This window comes from Delphinus delphis, chromosome 1 (assembly GCF_949987515.2).
Source record: "Delphinus delphis chromosome 1, mDelDel1.2, whole genome shotgun sequence".
NCBI classification, from domain to species: Eukaryota; Metazoa; Chordata; class Mammalia; order Artiodactyla; family Delphinidae; genus Delphinus; species Delphinus delphis.
The window spans coordinates 170435384-170453272 of NC_082683.1; the positions used below are offsets into that span (position 1 = coordinate 170435384).

Sequence of the window (17889 nt, forward strand, 5' to 3'; positions counted from 1 at the left end):
CCACCTTCCAAAGTCTGGTGGGACTAATGGGGGTACATTCAAGGTTATAAGCCCAGACTCTATAGTCAGAAGGCCTCAACTCAAATCCTGGTTCTGTCCCTTATAATTATATGACCATGGACAATTTGCTTCAACTGTCTTTACATCTATTTCCTTATCTGAAAATGAGGATAAGAGCAGTGTCTATCTCATGAGGTTGTTTTAAGGATTAAACAATGTAATATACATTAGGCACTTGGAAAATGCCTGCTGTATAGCAAGCACTCAGTGTGATTAACCCTTGAGAAACTCTTTAGGAAAAGGATGAAAAAGTACACAGAACATATGCTAAGAATAACTTTGAAAGCAGCAGCAGCGCTGAAGGTAGTGGTCAGATGTGTCTTTCGGCACTGTTTTGTGTGCACAGCCGAAGTCCTAATGTATTCCATTTGTTACCATCCTCACAACATCATCTGTGAGTTCTCAGTCTGGTTTTCATTTTGTGTTATCACTGGTCCCATTGTAGCCAGAGTGGCGGTATGTTTCGGCTGCCCTTTAACTAGACCAGCTTCAGCTTTCTCGTCCCATCGTTGTCGCCAAGAACAAGTCAGTTCACTTTGCTAAAATAAATGGGCCAGAAGTTGTGCACTGGCTTTTGACCATAGAGTACACTTTTCTATTCAGGAAGCATACTCAGAAAACAGAGAACAGAAAGCTCCTTGATTTTTATGGTGAACATTTGTTCACATTTCTCCATCTCTCTCTGAAATCACATGCATCTAAGTCTTACCATCAACGTAGGTGACAGTTGTTACATACTTGTTTCCTGTGCCTGCACGGACTTGATCAATGCCATTCACACTCCTGTCACTTCAGTTGAGCTATGTATGCTGTCGGTACTACACACGTTGAGTTTAATTGCCACTTAAAATGTCTTCAAAAAGATTACACCATGATTTCGCATTAAAATGAAAAGTTATTGTATAAACAGAAAGGCACAGAAGCAGCAGCTTAATATATAATTTAAAAAAAAAAACCTATACCCATGCAAGTCTAAAGGTGTCTTTCCACAAATATAAAACAAAAACTCCAAGTGTTAAAAAAGCATTGTATGTTCATTCAATTGGAAGTATTTTTTCCTTTCTTAGGTATACATAAAATAACAGTGTGTCTTGGATTCCTTCAAATTCAAGCATTCAAAGAAATGAGGTATATTCCATGACGAATTTATTTTACTAAAGTACAGTTGATTCACAATGTTGTGTTAATTTCTGCTGTACAGCAAAGTGATTCAGTTATACATATATATATATATATATATATATATACACACATTCTTTTTCATATTCTTTTCCATTGGTTTATCACAGGATATTAAATATAATTCCCTGTGCTATACAGTAGGATGTTGTTGTTTATCCTTTCTATATATAATAGTTTGCACCTGCTAATCCCAAACTCCCAGTCCATCCATCCCCCACCCCCTCACCCTTGGCAACCACAAATCTGTTCTCTATGTCTGTGAGTCTATTTCTATTTTGTAGATAAGTTCATTTGTGTTATATTTTAGATTCCACATATAAGTGATATTATATGACATTTGTGTTTCTCTTTCTGACTTACTTCACTTAGTATGATAATCTCTAGGTCTATCCATGTTGCTGCAATGGCATTATTTCATTCTTTTTTATGGCTCAGTAATATTCCATTGTGTATATATACCACATCTTCTTTATCAATTTATCTGTCAGTGGATACTTAGGTTGCCTCCATGTCTTGGCTGTTGTAAACAGTGCTGCTATGAACACTGGGGTACATTATCTTTTCGAATTATAGTATTCTCCAGATAAATGCCCAGAAGTGGGATTGCTAGAGCATACGGCAACTCATTTTTTAAGGAACCTCCATACTGTTTTCCATAGTGGTTACACCAATTTATATTCCCATCAACGGTGTAGGAGGATTCCCTTTTCTCCATACCCTCTCCAGCATTTGTTATTTGTAGATCTTTTAGTGATGGTTATTCTGACCGGTGTGAGGTGTTACCTCGTTGTCATTTTGATTTGCACTTCTCTAATAATTAGCACTTCTCTAATAATTAGCACTTCTCTGATGACCATTCTTTCATGTGCCTGTTGGCCACCTGTATGCCTTCTTTGGAGAAATGTTTGTTTAGTTATTCTGCCCATTTTTCTATTGGGTTGTTTTTTGTTGTTGTTGTTATTGAGTTGTATGAGCTGTTTATATATTTTGGAAATTAAGCCCTTACTGGTCATATCGTTTGCAAACATTTTCTCCCATTCTGTGGGTTGTCTTTTCATTTTGGTTATGGTTTCCTTTGCTGTGCAAAAGATTATAAGTTTGATTAGGTCCTGTTTGTTTATTTTTGCTTTTATTTCTATTGCCTTGGGAAACTGGCCTGAGAAAAGCTTGGTATGATTTATGTCAGAGAATCGGGTTTTTTTTTTTGGTGTGGCATTGCCTAGATTATCAGTACAATAATGAATAGAGGGAATTCTGGCTTACCTGATTGTTATATTAATGGGAAGGTTTCTAAGGCTTTTATGTTAAATATGGGTTGGCCAAAAAGCTCGTTTGGGTTTTTTCATAAACCGTTATGGGAAAACTCAAACGAACTTTTTGGCCAGCCCAATATAATTTACTGTATGGTTTTAGTAAATGTTTTTGATCAGACTAAGGATAATTTCTTCCATTTTCACCTGGCAAAGAGGTTTTATCATGAACGGGTGTTGAATTTTGTTAATTCTATTAAGATGGTCATATGGGAATCAACTTTTCTAAGGGCTAAATCTTATACAGTCATGATATCTCTTTTAAATATATTGTTGGACTCTATTTGCTAATATTATGACTTTTTCATCTCATCTCAAGTGATTTTGGTCAACAGAAACACATTTTTCTTGTTATGTTCTTGTCCAATTTTGATATTTTCTTGATGACATGTCATGAGTTTGGTATGTGGCCCAGTTTACCTCTTTTCTGGAACCCTTTGTCTATACATAATATTATCTGTTACTTGCAGATTTAGTTAAAAGCAATAACAAAAAACTTCACTGGTAAAACTCTCTGGACCTGGGCCTTTTTGAAGTAAGGGGCTGATTTAGGGCTTTATTTATTTTTATTTTAAGACTGATTAATGTATTTGAGTACATTTGTTTAAGTTCTCCTATTTTTCTCGAATTGCCCACTTTATGTACACTTTCACATTTACTATCATAAACTGGTTCACATTTTCCTATTTCCAAGGATAACCTGGCCCGTGAGGACTAAATGAGTATCTGCCATCCTAATACCCAAGACCCTCTGAAAAGTATCATTTTGAGTTTATTAGCACCAACCTCCCTTTGTAAATGTCCCATACTACCTAATAGTATGATTTATTCTTCATTGGAGAAAGACATTGTCTTTTTCAGCTCAGCCCCCAAAGTCAGGGTAAGAACACAAAAACGGTATCATATTCCATGCCCTATAGGTAAAAGCGAAAAATCATGCTCATTATTATATGATCCAGTTTATATATATATATATATATATATATATATATACACACACATATATGTATATACATATATATGTAAATACATTTCTAAAGACCAAATAGCTGACGTCAATAACAAGGAAGAATTTACTCAATTAGTCAATGCATATTTATCCAGTACCTACTAGGTCTTCACAGCAAACATTTACAAAGGTAGTGTTTATGGATTTAACCTAAAAGATCTACTTACATTCGTAAGATGCTACGCCATTTTTCAAAATCATTCTCCATATATTCTCCATATAAGCCAGGGTACTATGCACTAAAAATACCTTGTGAGTTATTCAGTACTTTAGACTCAACCTTTTATTTATGCATAGCTTCCAGAATATCTATTGAATATCTTATGCATAGAAGCATCTCTTAGATGCTTAGGATAATAATAAAACCTAGCACTTATTAAATTCCTACTGCATAACAGAAACTATTCTACAAGTTAACTCACTAAAACTTACAAACTGAAAAAGATAGGTACTATTACTATTCCTTTTTTACATATGAAGAAACCAGAGTAAAGCAAGGTTAAGAAACAGTCCTGACGCGAAGCGTTTCGTTCACTTTGCAGTGGGAAGACAAACAAGTGAACAGACAGATATAATACAGTAGAAGATCCATTAATAAAGGAAGTAGATCTGTGAATAAATTCAAACCCATTCTCTGTCACACGGAGCAATGCTTTTGACGAAGAAATTTGGGACAACTTGTTTCAAACAAATAATTTGAATTGAAAAGAGTGTGTACATATGAGTTGGGAATCTCAAGTTCAGTTGCAAATCTAGTGTTGATGGATTGTAGGACCTTGTACAGGTAATTTAGGCCGTTTGGATTTTAGTTTCAACTACAAAATTAGCCTGTTGGAGTAGAATCCAGTTATAATTTTTTGACTCTTTACCCTTAATTAAAAGTTTTACTAATAGGACTTATGTATACATGGATATTTCATATTGAATCACAAGTACTATGAGTGTGTCTATCAAAAGTTGGAAATATAAGACTCCTCCCTTCACTGCATAAAAGTTCAAACAAATCTTTGATTAATCTTTAATTGGAACTGTCAGTTAAAGCCAAGTATAATGCAGTTAAGTGGTACAGTATAGTTCGTGAACCCCTTAGAGTCCCAGAAACGTTTTCAGGGATCTGCCAGGTCAAAAGTATTTTCATAATAATATGAAGACATTATGTGTCTTTTTCACTCTCATCCCCTCACAGGTGTACAGTGGAGTTTTCCAGAGCCTACATTATGTGTGATGATGCTTCTTCTCTGCTGGCTAACAGAATATGTGCTTCTGTGTTCTTTTCCTTTAATACTTTCTCAATTTTAACTTTTTATATAGCAAATATTGGTAGATATAAATCACAGAAACAAAAGCTTTTGGGAATCCTCTATTATTTTTAAGAAGTAGGGGTCCTGAGATCAAAACATTAGGACCACTGATGCAGTTGACAAGAACATTTGAAGTCAATATAGTACAGGAGTAAAAGCATAACCCTGCCACTTACTAGAACTGTGACTCTGGGCAAGTTACTTATCTAAGCCTCAGTTTCCTTATCTGTAATGTTACCACCCTCAGAACTTTGTTGTGAAGATGAAATGAGATTATGCATGTAAAGTCCTTTTTACACCAGGTCTGACGCAGTAAAAGCAAAAACTTTTATCAAAAATAATGATCCTGTCTTAGAAAGGATACACAAGAAAATGGTAAACTGATAACTTTTGTTACCATTGGGCAGGGAACTTGTCATTGTATCCTATTCACATGGAAGTCGCAATTTATCAAAAGTAACGATTTAATGAAAACTCTGAAATTTTTTTTTAATTACCTTGTTCCTAATAGATAAAGGCCTTGTTCATTTCTGATGAAATTTTATCTCTGAAAAGAGCATTGACCATCAATGATGGTAGCTCTTAGTATATGCATTGTTTTGCTGTGGAGACTACAGCCAACTGCAAGTTAATTGGCTGATACCCAAGCATACCTGTATCACTTTGCCGCACACAGAATTTTAGCTAACCTAGTTTCCACATGCAAAGTGAAAAGGAAGTCCTGATTTCTAAAAAATAGTATACCTCTCCTACATCATCAGTCTCTCTCTTGTTATTAGAGAATTCCCAACAGTATACACACATGCTCTAGCATCTCCCTTGTTTTTTAAATGTGATCCCACAGGCCCCTCCAGCTACCATCCTATTTCCCTGATCTCCTTCACAGCCACACTTCTCAGAAGACTTATGTTACTATTCTGTTCCTACTTCTATACATCTGGTTGTCCCTTCCTCCCACTCCAACGGATTTCTGCTGGCTCTACTTCCAAAGTATAAGTCCACTCAGTTAGTTTCATCTCTGCCATTATCACACTACTCCAAGCCACTATCAGCCCTCCCTGGACTTCTGCAAAAGCCACTCCCTCTTGACCCCCATTATCTACTGAATTGTGTTCCCCCCAAATTCATATGTTGATCCCCTAACCCCCAATGTGACTTTATTTAGAAATAGGACTATAGGGAAGTAATTAAGGTTAAATGAGGTTGTAAGAGTGGGGCCCTAATCTGATAGGACTGGTGTCCTTATAAGAAGAGGAAGAGACACAAGATATCTCTCCCTCTCTCCATGTGCACAGAGAGCAAAGCCACGTGAGGACACAGCGAGAAGGCAGCAGTCTACAACCAGGAAGAGAGCCCTCACCAGAAACCCTGATGGCACTGTGATCTGGGTGTTCTAGCCTCCAGACTGCAAGAATATAAATTTCTGTTTTTAAGCCAGTCTGGTATTTTTGTTATGGCAGCCTGAGTAGACTAATACAACCCCCTACATATATTTTTCCCACAGCAGCCATAGTGATCTTCTTTAATTTATTTATTTTTATTGAAGTACACTTGATTTACAATGTTGTGTTAGTTTCAGGTGTACAGCAGAGTGATTCAGATATATAGATATATAGATGATGTGCTTTTTCAGATTCTTTTCCACTGTAGGTTATTACAAGATATTGAATATAGTTCCCATGCTATACAGTATATCCTTGCTGATTATCAATTTTATATATAGTAGTGTGTATATTTTAATCCCAAACTCCTAATTTATCCCTCCTCACTACCTTTACCCTTTGGTAACCATAAGTTTGTTTTCTATGTCTGTGAGTCTGTTTCTGTTTTGTAAATAAGTTTAGTTGTACCATTTTTTAGATTCCACATATGTGATATCATATAATATTTGTCTTTGTCTGACTTACTTCACTTAATATAATAATCTCTAGGTCCATCCATGTTGCTGCAAATGGCATTATTTCATTCTTTTTATGGCTGAGTAATATTCCATTTTTTATATATATATATATATATATATATATATATATTCCACATCTTCTTTATCCATTCATCTATCCATGGACATTTAGGTTGTTTCTGTGTCTTGGCTATTGTAAATAGTGCTGCTATGAACACTGGGGTGCCTGTAGCTTTTTGAATTAGAGTTTTCTCCAGATATATGTGCAGGAGTGGGATTGCTGGATCATATGGTAACTCTGTTTTTAGTTTTTGAAGGAAGAATGATCTCTTTAAAACCTAAATCAAATTGTGTCACTCCCTTGCTTAAAGGCCTTCAATAATTTTCCATTGAAATTAGCATCAGACTCTAACTCTTATCTTGGCCTGAAAGCTATCCACCATCTGGCACCTGCCCATCACTTTGACCATACCTCAGGTCATCCTCCCTCACAGGCCTCACTCACACTAACTTCTCTCTGCCAGCAAAAATCTCAAGCTCATCCTTCTGCCTAAAAGTTCCCCCTGGGGCTTCCCTGGTGGCGCAGTGGTTGAGAGTCCTCCTGCCGATGCAGGGGGCGCGGGTTCGTGCCCTGGTCCGGGAAGATCCCACATGCCGCGGAGCGGCTGGGCCCGTGAGCCATGGCCGTTGAGCCTGCGAGTCCGGAGCCTGTGCTCCGCAATGGGAGAGGCCACAGCGGTGAGAGGCCCGCATACCGCAAAAAAAAAAAAAAAAAAAGTTCCCCCCTGGTTTTTCACATGGTTTCTTCTGTAGTCTTGCCTACATGGAACTTCCTCAAGGATCTTCACCCACCTTTCTTAAACCAAGACTCAGTCTTCCCTACCACCTAAAAAACACTAGTTCATCACTCTAATTATTTCCTTCATAATTTATCACAGCTTCTAATTCGCTGTCTCTGTCTCTCTCTCTCTCTCTGACCCACACACTCCCTCTCTCTCCATTTTCTTGTATAAATGTAGGACTCCTTACTTTTTCCCTCCTTACAATGTAAGACTCAGGAGGGTATGTCCTTGTCTCCCGTGCTTTCTGCTGTGTCCTCAGAGCTTAGGAGGGTGCCTAGTACACAGGAAACCTTCAATAAATATGTGTTTAATCAAGGGCTGAATAAACATAAGACTGGCTGGAATTAATGAAATTCTGTTCAATGCAGTTTAGTACAGTTTTACTGGTATTGCCATAAAATAGATTGCCAGAGTGGAATTGCTGGGTCACAGAGTATACACATTTTTAATTTTGATAGATCAGAAGGACTGCTTTTTAATATTTAGTGTGACTGATTTGCCACTTTAAAATTTAATTATCACAAATTTAATTTTTTTTCCTCTTCTCCTTTGAAAAATGAGCCATTTCAAAACCTTTCTCTTTTCTCCCCCAAGTTTTTATGGTAACTGAGGCTTCATCGTTCATTTGCAAGAACCCTAGCTTTTGTTTTATATGGATAGATTAAATTGATAGAGCCCATTTATCTATAAATGCGTTATCTATAAATGAGTTGAATCTTCTTGTTGCACTGACCCCCCCATTACAAAATGAATGATGTACTTCAATGAGAGAAGAAAATACCCCCTTTTTCACATGTCATTCTTCTTCTCTGAATGTAGATATTTGTGGAAGACACAAAAGTACACACAGCACTAACACATGAAAACTCTAAGCTGAACATTTTAAATTTGAAATTTACAGTTGTTACAACAGATGACCCCCGACTAATCAGTTATGTAACAATACATATCACAATTACTTGACGGGAGGATACGCATTTATACTTTCTTGAAATCTTTCCAATTGAGCCCTCTGACATCAGTTAGAACCCAGAGCTAGGAATGCTTTCACACTTGTTTGAACTTTTGAATTAGCTTCATTCTATTTTGTTGTCATCAACAGTATCCCTAAACTTTTCCAGCTGCCTTCTAGTTGTTTGATGTGTATAAAGTATAAGGGTATGGATGGTTCCACACAAACATGTCCCCACTACCAGCAAAAACCATAAACCAGGTACATGTGATTCAGGACAGAGGACAGTATAATTGTCTTCAATTCAGTCCAGCTGTTATAATCCCCACCTTGAGTTCAATCAAAAGACAAACACTGCAAAGAATAATTTCAAATTTTGAAATGGATCAAATATTCAATAAAATTTTTTTAAATCTTATTCCTTTTTTTAAATGTTATCATGTTTTAATTTATAGGAGAAGAAATTTTGTCTCTGAAGATTATGAGCTGAACAGGCACACATTTGGCCTAATTATATACAGTTGAGGAATAATGGCTTCCACCTCTTTGTACAACTGCCGTAGTCACTCATGTATAATATCTCTGACCATGGGCATTTTTTTTTTTTTTTTTTTTTTTTTTTTTGCGGTACACGGGCCTCTCACTGTTGTGGCCTCTCCCGTTGCGGAGCACAGGCTCCGGACGCGCAGGCTCAGCAGCCATGGCTCACGGGCCCAGCGGCTCCGCGGCATGTGGGATCTTCCCGGACCGGGGCACGAACCCGTGTCCCCTGCATCGGCAGGCGGACTCTCAACCACTGCGCCACCAGGGAAGCCCCATGGGCATTTTTATGTTAACATTATTTACAATGTTCCAATTGTAAGTTTACAATGTATAGCATATCTATTTTTTCTCTTTTTTTTAATTGAAGTATAGTTGATATATAATGTTGTGTTAGTTTAAGATATGCAGCAAAGTGATTCAGATATATATACATGTATTCTTATACATATATATGTATTCTTTTCAGATTCTTTTCCCTTATAGGTTATTTAAAAATATTGAGTAGATTTCCCTGTGCTATACAGTAGGTCCTTGCTGGTTATCTATTTTATATACAGTAGTGTGTATATTTTAATCCCAAACTCCTAATTTACCCTTGTTGTTCATCTATTTTATATTTAGTAATTTATATCTGCTAATCCCAAACTCCTAATTTATCCTTCCCTGCCTCCCTTTCCCCTTTGGTAACTATAAGTTTGTTTCCTCTGTCTGCGAGTTTATTTATGATTTAAGTTCATTTATATCTTTTTTTTTTTAAGATTCCACATATAAGTGATACCGTATGATATTTGTCTTTCTCTGTCTGGTGTACTTCACTTAGTATAATAATCTCTAGGTCCCTCCATGTTGCTGCAAAATCGTATTCCTAAGAAAATACTCTCCTATTACTTTTAAATATGACAGTCTGTACTTTATTGGCTGAATAATAATTAAATGAATGAATGAATTCATCTTAACAGATTTATTATTTTATCAGTCACTAACCATGACCAAAATTTAAACGTTCTTCCATTATTCCTTCAAATTGCATGGCAGAGTTCTGTTGTTCATTGTTTCCTAACAAATGTAGTCCAGAACCTTTAGGGTGACATTCACAGCCCTGTCCAATCTTACCACCAGTCTCTTCCCTTCCTTAATCCCCACTATTGCCCTGTATCCACAACCCTTCAGCTACGTTCAACTCTTAGCTCTTTTCCAAATGTATCCTGCATTTTTTCCTTCTGTTCTTTCTTCCAATCCCTCACACATTTTCATCTACTCAAACTCTACATCTTTCCTGTCCTACATCAGATGCCAGCGAAGTTTTCCCCCGCCCCTCACCTTCTTTCCCAATTAGAAGTATGTATCTCTTCAGTATTTCCCTGATTTCCCTGGCGCTCAGTATAGCATCTACTACACTCTGAATTGTGTGCATCTGTATATATTGTTGATCTGCTCTATTAGATTAAAAGTTCCTAAGCATCAAAAGCCTGTGCTCGGGCTTCCCTGGTGGCGCAGTGGTTGGGAGTCCGCCTGCCGATGCAGGGGACGCGGGTTCGTGCCCCGGTCCGGGAGGATCCCACATGCCGCGGAGCGGCTGGGCCCGTGAGCCATGGCCGCTGAGCCTGCGCGTCCGGAGCCTGTGCTCCGCAACGGGAGAGGCCACAACAGTGAGAGGCCCGCGTACCGCGAGGAAAAAAAAAAAGCCTGTGCTCTCCATCTCGTATCCCCACACCAACTTTACTGAATCTTGTACATATCAGATGCTCAAAAGGGTTTAAAGAATTGAATGGAGCTGCTGGCCGACAATACTAAATGTTTCCCCTGACCATTTTGGCAACTCTGTCTTGCCACTTAGCAACGCCACCTAACATAGACACACTGTTCACACACATGGCAATAGATCATGAACCCAAAGGGTGTTTTCTTCTTCCTTTCTTGTACTGTCAGTCGATCTTTCATTCTGGAGCAACTCTACGTGTATGTGTGTGTCATGAAAAAATGTCTTCTTTGTCCCACCAGCCAGGAGCTCTGTAGACAGAGATGGCATTTTATACTGACCCATAAAGTCAGTATACACGTGAAATCAGTGGAAATTTTCTGACTGTGTTAACATTTTGCAGGCTTGGAAGTCCATGCTTAGATAACCATGGATAAGCACTTAAGGTTGATATTTGGGGATGGGTAACAAAGAGCATTTCTGTATTAAGACTGATTGGATTTTTACAAAATAAGTACTAGATAGAAATATGTTGATGAACTTTTGGAGAACTCAAAAATTAACTTTATGAATGGGAAGGAATATAGATTGACAATGCCTCAAATTATTTGGCTTTCAGAAATCTAGAAAAATATTTTGTGTTGATTTTTTAGGCACTAAAATATGTAAAAGTCATCCAATTGACTGGATGTACGCGGCTCAAAGCCATGAATTTCAGGTGATGCTAAATGGGAACTTTTCTTATTTCTCGTGTTTCAGTGGTAACTAAACCAGAAGCTTGTCAATAACCAGTCCTTTATTTTATCATTATGACAAGATAAACTGTAACTTACGATAAAACGGAGACGCAGCATCCAAGTGGTTCAACTGAAGAAAACAAAAGTAAATATATTTAAATCTAGATTTCCCTGAAGTTCTCTGTGCAAAATAAGCAAACTTTCAATATGAGGTATTCTCTGGGTCTTGGCATTCGTGAGAATTAAGGAGGCAAAGGAATCCTACAACTGGGTTAGGATTTATAAGCCAAGAGTCACCCATTTTTAAATACGGAGCCCAAGATAAGGGGTGAAGCCAGAAGAAACCCCATTGGCTGGAAATGAAGTTGATGGTGACCAGGAAGATTAACCCCTTCCAAATGCAATAAGCACACATAAGACTCTGTTGATGAACACAGCAGTGCCGAGACATCACTGTTTTAGTTCATTACCAGGAGCAGGGTAAAAAGAGTCCTTAGGGCCAAGGTAAATGGGTTCAGTGAAAATGCACCTTAAAGACCAGAGGGAAGGCTCTGGAAACTGCTGGATCATCAGATCAATGGACTCAAAGATGACTAAGTTAGGTTGCTTTATGCAGTTTAAACATTTGTGCAGGGAGTCTCCCCATGCAGCCTTTTATTGACAGCTACAGATCAATGGTAATTTTTGATCATTTTCAACCTACATAAACCTATTGACCCCATGGCCACCTTTGGGGCACTTCAAGTAATCAAAAATAATCAGAGGAGATGGTGTAAAATTGTCTGACTGCCAAAGACTCCAAGTAGTTTCACGTGCCCCCAGGAGCAGAGTTGAGAGGTTAAAGTGTAGTTCACATTGCCAGCAGAACCTCAACTGGCGGAGTGTTCCAGAGAGTCTTGTCTTTATGTCTCATTAAAGGACTCACTGATCTGTATGTATTAGATTGCAGAGAACGAATTATTCCTGTTTTCCTTTGTTGAGTCATTCTTTTCTTCGGCTGCCTAACAGAAGTGGTTAATATACTTTTAGAATTAAAAAAAAATTAGCAATATTATGTGGTTGTACACATGGACAGGACAAAGACAAAAGGGAAGAAGGTATATATATATATATATATATATATATATATATATCTCAAAAGAATCAGTAGGACAGAAAAGGGAAATAACAAACAAAACAATGACAATGAAAAGAAATCTTATTGAATTAAGATAATCTCCAGAGGGAAGGAAGAAAAGGGGCAGCAGCGGAGCGAAAAGAAGGAAGTTTTTAATGAGGACTTTCCCAGTCAGTGGGACAGAATGCTCCGTCCCCAAAGGAAGGAATGGAATCCAAATCACGTAAGGTCAACAGGGCTCAAGCAAATATTCTGAATTTAAGGAAAATCACAAGTAACTGAGTAAACAAACAAGACTCAACCTAATCCATAGAGTGAACTGTGCCCAGATTTTACAGTTGGTTTCTAAAATAGTGAACTCTGGGGTTAGATATCCATTCAGGGAAGAATAATATAAAGGATTTCCTAAAATGTCAAAGGATAAATCGGTTAGGGATTGTCTTGCCATTGTGAAGTTTTCTTTATTTTTTATGTGGACTTAACTAAATATTGACAAAAAGTATGGCTATCACTGAGGTTTATTTAAAGCATGCGTGTGTGTGTTGTAGTTTTGCAGAAATAACAAGTTGACATAATATGGGAACTTGTCTCAGTATAAATTTATGATAGAAAAATTCTCCTTCACGTTTCCTGTACATTTATGATATGTGATTATTTCTATATTTTAAGAAGATATATAGACCAAATTAAGCAAAACAACAGTTGTAATCACCTTTTGTAGGAGTCTACATGTAAACATTTCTGTGTCAGGCAGGCGTGAACTTCAACTTGAGACCTGCAGGTCATATTTCCACATTAGTTGGTGGAGGTTTTGAAGCCAGAACATTTTCAGTACTTCTGCTTTCAAGGATCTGGCTATAAATGTTTATTAAAAGAATCTATAATGAAATCAGTTTTGTTATTTTTTAAATGGCGGCCTGGAGTGTGTTGGATGACTGAATGTCAGTTAATCATTGAGCACTCATGGCACCGAAAGTGCTTGGTAGTATTGCCATCTAGGGGCTGAATGGAATTCTCAGCTCTGAAATAAACTGTAATGGAGCAGGTGCTGCTATGGACAATATACGTATGTTTTTGCTTTACAGCCCACATGCTTTTCGTGTTTCTTATGACAAAAGCTATCTCTAAATGTCCCCCAGCAGCCTACCTTTTTTCATATATAATCTGTTAGAGGTGATCACTGTTTGCTTTGGAGCTGATGCTTTTTTGGCATCTACTACTGAATATTCTGAACAAAGAATGGTTCTTTTTTGCATTATTAATCTTGCCCGTGTTTGCCCTATTTCCACAGAAAAGGAATCATTTATCAGAAAAGAATGTTTGTCATCGGGACTTGTAGCATATTCAACTTTAATATTCACTCTGGTCATTCTATTTCTGTGCTGTATTTATCTAAAAGACCAATCCAGTGTTGTTGGAGAAATAAGTTTTAAATATTTATGATCTAACTTTTAATATTTTAAAAAAGAGAAATTAGTATTTCTGTATACTTTTTTTCAGAGCCTGGTCGCTTAGCAAATGTTTAAATATTAAAAGATTTCAAGAGTTCAGCCTGTAATATCATAATAGGACCTTACTGAAACAGGAAAATTGACTTTACAAGTTTTTGATAAGTAAAGGAAATTATATTTCCCCTGCTTGTGTTTAACACATAATAAGAAACATTAACTAATAGAAACTTATAAAACTTACAACCAAGAATGTGGGGGAATGGTGTCAAAAATTATTTCTATGGTGTGTTTTGGTTTCGTCTAACCAGTTTTTTTGGAAAGTGGTTCAGTTGGATTTTGCCACCTGGTTTTAGATTTTATTCAAAATGAGATTTGGATTCCCTCAAATTAAAAAGAATTTCCATACACATAACTTTGTCTGGTGCTTTCGGGTACTGCTCTCAGAAATAACTTTCTCTTCTTCATCTCATCTTCCTCTTCCTGTGCCCACCAAGAAAAGGACAATTGAAGATGATCTGTCACATTTAAGTGTCAAATAAACCAAAGCTGACCTCACATACCATTAAGTGTATATATCCTAGTAAACCAGTAAAAACTTCTTTGTGATTATTCACGTCCAATGGATATGGTACACAACAGAAAGTGTCTGTGTGTGATTACCTATACATACATTACTGGTCCACTTGCAGACATAATTCCTATCTGTAAACAGACACTTCCATCCAGCCCAGATGTAGAAAGAGCACCCTGGGCTCTTTCAAAACATTAGGATTCTTAGGTCCAGTTTAATTATGCAAAATATGGTTAGTGCTGCTGTCCAAGCAGGAAAAAAACGAATTATGCTATCATTTTTTTTTCTTTTAAATTAACAAAGACCAAATACTCAAAGCCTAGCTAACAATTACTTTTGGTAAATTGCAGAGCTTTAGTTAGGATGTTTTTAACAAACGAGAATATTTTCACGTTGATATTAATAGTAGACTGCCCTCAGGGTGCTTGTGCATCTATAGTTCAGTTGGCTTATTGTTGTTTCCTTGTGTTTGTTTTATTGTCTTTGTAAAATGTAAATACACACCAAGAGAATGAGAGAGGGGGGAGATGGGGAGAGTCTTATGTAAAAAATAGTGTCAGGGTTTAATGAGAGAGAATTAGCGTTGCTCAGGTTCAATTTCCAAATCCTTAAGATTATTCCATTCTCTGCCACTCAACTTGGTACCACTGATTTCCATCATGAAATCATGCTACACTGACCTGAGACATCATAGATTTTTTTTATTGCTTTTGTAATATATTGCATCCCTTGGGTCGCAAGCTCTGAAAGGGCAAGGATCCTATCTGATCCAAGCTGTGTGTGTGTGTGTGTGTGTGTGTGTGTGTCTGAAATCACACAACATTAGGTAATATATTTAGCATGTGAAGAACAAGAAAAAACCATATTGTTTTCTTAATAATTCAAATCTCTGTTGTGATATTTCTGCTGTCATTGGTGAGGCGTCTTGGCCAAAGAATGACCTTCCAGCAATTGGTAGCAGTTTCCAAAAGGAAACTAAACTGTTCATTTTCTTCCAGGGGACGAGCCATCAAGCCCACCTGTTCGGCTTAGAACCCTTCACCACATATCACATTAGTGTTGTGGCCACAAACCGGGCGGGAGAAGTTTCAAGCCCCTGGACTCTAGTGCGAACCCTAGAATCTTCCCCCAGTGGGCTGAGCTACTTTACGGTGGAGCAGAAGGAGAACGGCCGGGCATTGCTACTGCGGTGGTCAGAGCCTGTAAGAACCAATGGTGTGATTAAGGTAATGTCTACCCTGAATATGCGATCATGTTTGGTATTCTACAGATAAATAGATGAGCCCTGACATGCCATCAGGTCACTGTGGGAAAACTCCCTTCACAGTCTGGTTAATTCTTCCTGATAGTTCCTCCAGGCGCTTAATCATAGATCAGAGAAAACTAGCTCACACGTGTTAAGCTTCCTATGAACCCCACGCTGTCTAAGTGCTCTCTATGGATTATCTCATTTAATCCGCACATCAGCCCTACTCTGTAGGTACCACTAAACCTCACTGGGCACGTAAAGGCTAAACCACTGTCTGAGGCTAAACAACATTGCGACAACCGAACTGGGATTTGAAGCCAGGTAGTCACACCAAAACGGAACTCTAAATGACCATGTTCCTAGTGCCTCTCGAATTGTCCTTCCCAGCTCTTTGCTTAAGCTTTGCCTAATTTGCACTTTGAGCAGAGCTCACTCATCAGGAAACAGGAAGCCCCGCATGTCTGCTAAGTCCACGATGTCCCTATGTAGCCATGAGCAGCAGTCTTACTAATGTCACATCGAACCCCAGCTTCACCAGTCTGTGAGCGCCCAAATAAGGTTTCCATTATCATCCACATTTTGATGCTTTGAACCATCACCCACATAAGAGGCAGCATCATCACCCTTCTGATGTTCTTCTCCAAGGCTGCTGGCGACTCAGCTGTCCGTCTATTACTGCCTCTGCCTCTGCCTCTAGTCTCCTCTGGCCCTGGACCACCACTCAGGCCCTCATCCATCACCTCGTGCAGGCTGGGACTGCCACCCCCTGCAGATGCTGTAGACACTCTGCCTCTCCTTTACCGCTCCCTCTCAAGGTGGCAAAGACTCCCCCACTAATTCCACATAGAACTTCTAAGACTAAGCTGTGACTTTTGATAAACCTTCCCTGAAAACCCCATAGTGGGATGCTGGCAGGAAATTACCTACAGCAGTGCCTTAGATCTGTAACTAGAGCTCACAGACCCAGGCCCATCCTCATGGGCCTCCCTGTAGGCTGCCTCACTGCCTGGTACGGCGGCCACCTCTCTGCCCACCTCCAGGTATGCTACAAGCTGCTTTCTACCAGCCCCTGGCATGTGACTGAGCCGGACTTTGGCTACTCTAGGATAGGAGGCCTGAGCCCTAGGAACCATGGCCTTAAAATCCAAGCCTCAGCCCTAAGGTCCCCATCAGAGCAAAGAGTATCTCTCTCACACCCATCAAAGCACCCCTCCTTGTGAGTGTTTATTTCCCATCCCAGTGTCTGCCTCTTCCTGGAATGATTGACAATAGAAATATCTACTCCTTTTACGTGCGTTTGTGGTTCCCCAAATATTTATTGAGGCTTCTACTAAGTTCCAGGCAATTATTCAGGAGTGAACAAGACAGGCAAGGTCCCTGCTGTCATAGACCTTGTGTGTGTGTGAGAATACATGAACAGTGGGGCTACAGAGAGGCAAACAAAAAGCTAGTACACAAACCAGAGAATTTCAGAGAGTGGTGAATGCTATAAAGAAAATTAAACAGAATAATGTAATTATGCCTGCTCGGGCTGTTTTAGCATGGATGATCATTTGAATTGAGTTGACGTTTGAGCTGAGCCCTGAATGACAAGACAGAGTCAGTCATGTGAAGATACGAGAGCAAAATGTTCAGACAAAGTGAACAGCAAATGCAAGGCCTGAAGCCAGGGATGAACTTGGTTTCTTCACATCAAGGGAAGAAAGCCAGTGTGGTTGAAGTTTGGGAGGGTTGGGGAGGGAAGATGATACTAGATGAGATTCAAGGGATTGGTGAAAGGTGGACTGTGTGCTCAACCTTGTGGGCTGTGATCAGAGCTTGGGATTTATTCTGAGTGTGATGAAAAACTACGGAAGGGTTTAGGCAAAGGGATAGCACAATCAAATTTATGTTTTTCCAAATCACTCTGGCTCCTATGTAGGAAATGGGCTATAAGGAGACCAGTGGAGTTTGGAATCTGTGAAAG

At 38.5% G+C, this 17889-nt stretch overlaps 1 protein-coding gene across 1 annotated transcript in view; it reads left to right on the plus strand.

The window, feature by feature from the left end:
* USH2A (usherin) overlaps positions 1-17889 on the plus strand; it is a 779248-nt gene that overhangs the window by 672685 nt on the left and 88674 nt on the right. The window contains exon 61 of the mRNA XM_060022310.1: positions 15673-15900. Coding sequence (XP_059878293.1) covers positions 15673-15900 — 228 coding nt within the window. The remainder of the gene's footprint in view (positions 1-15672; positions 15901-17889) is intronic.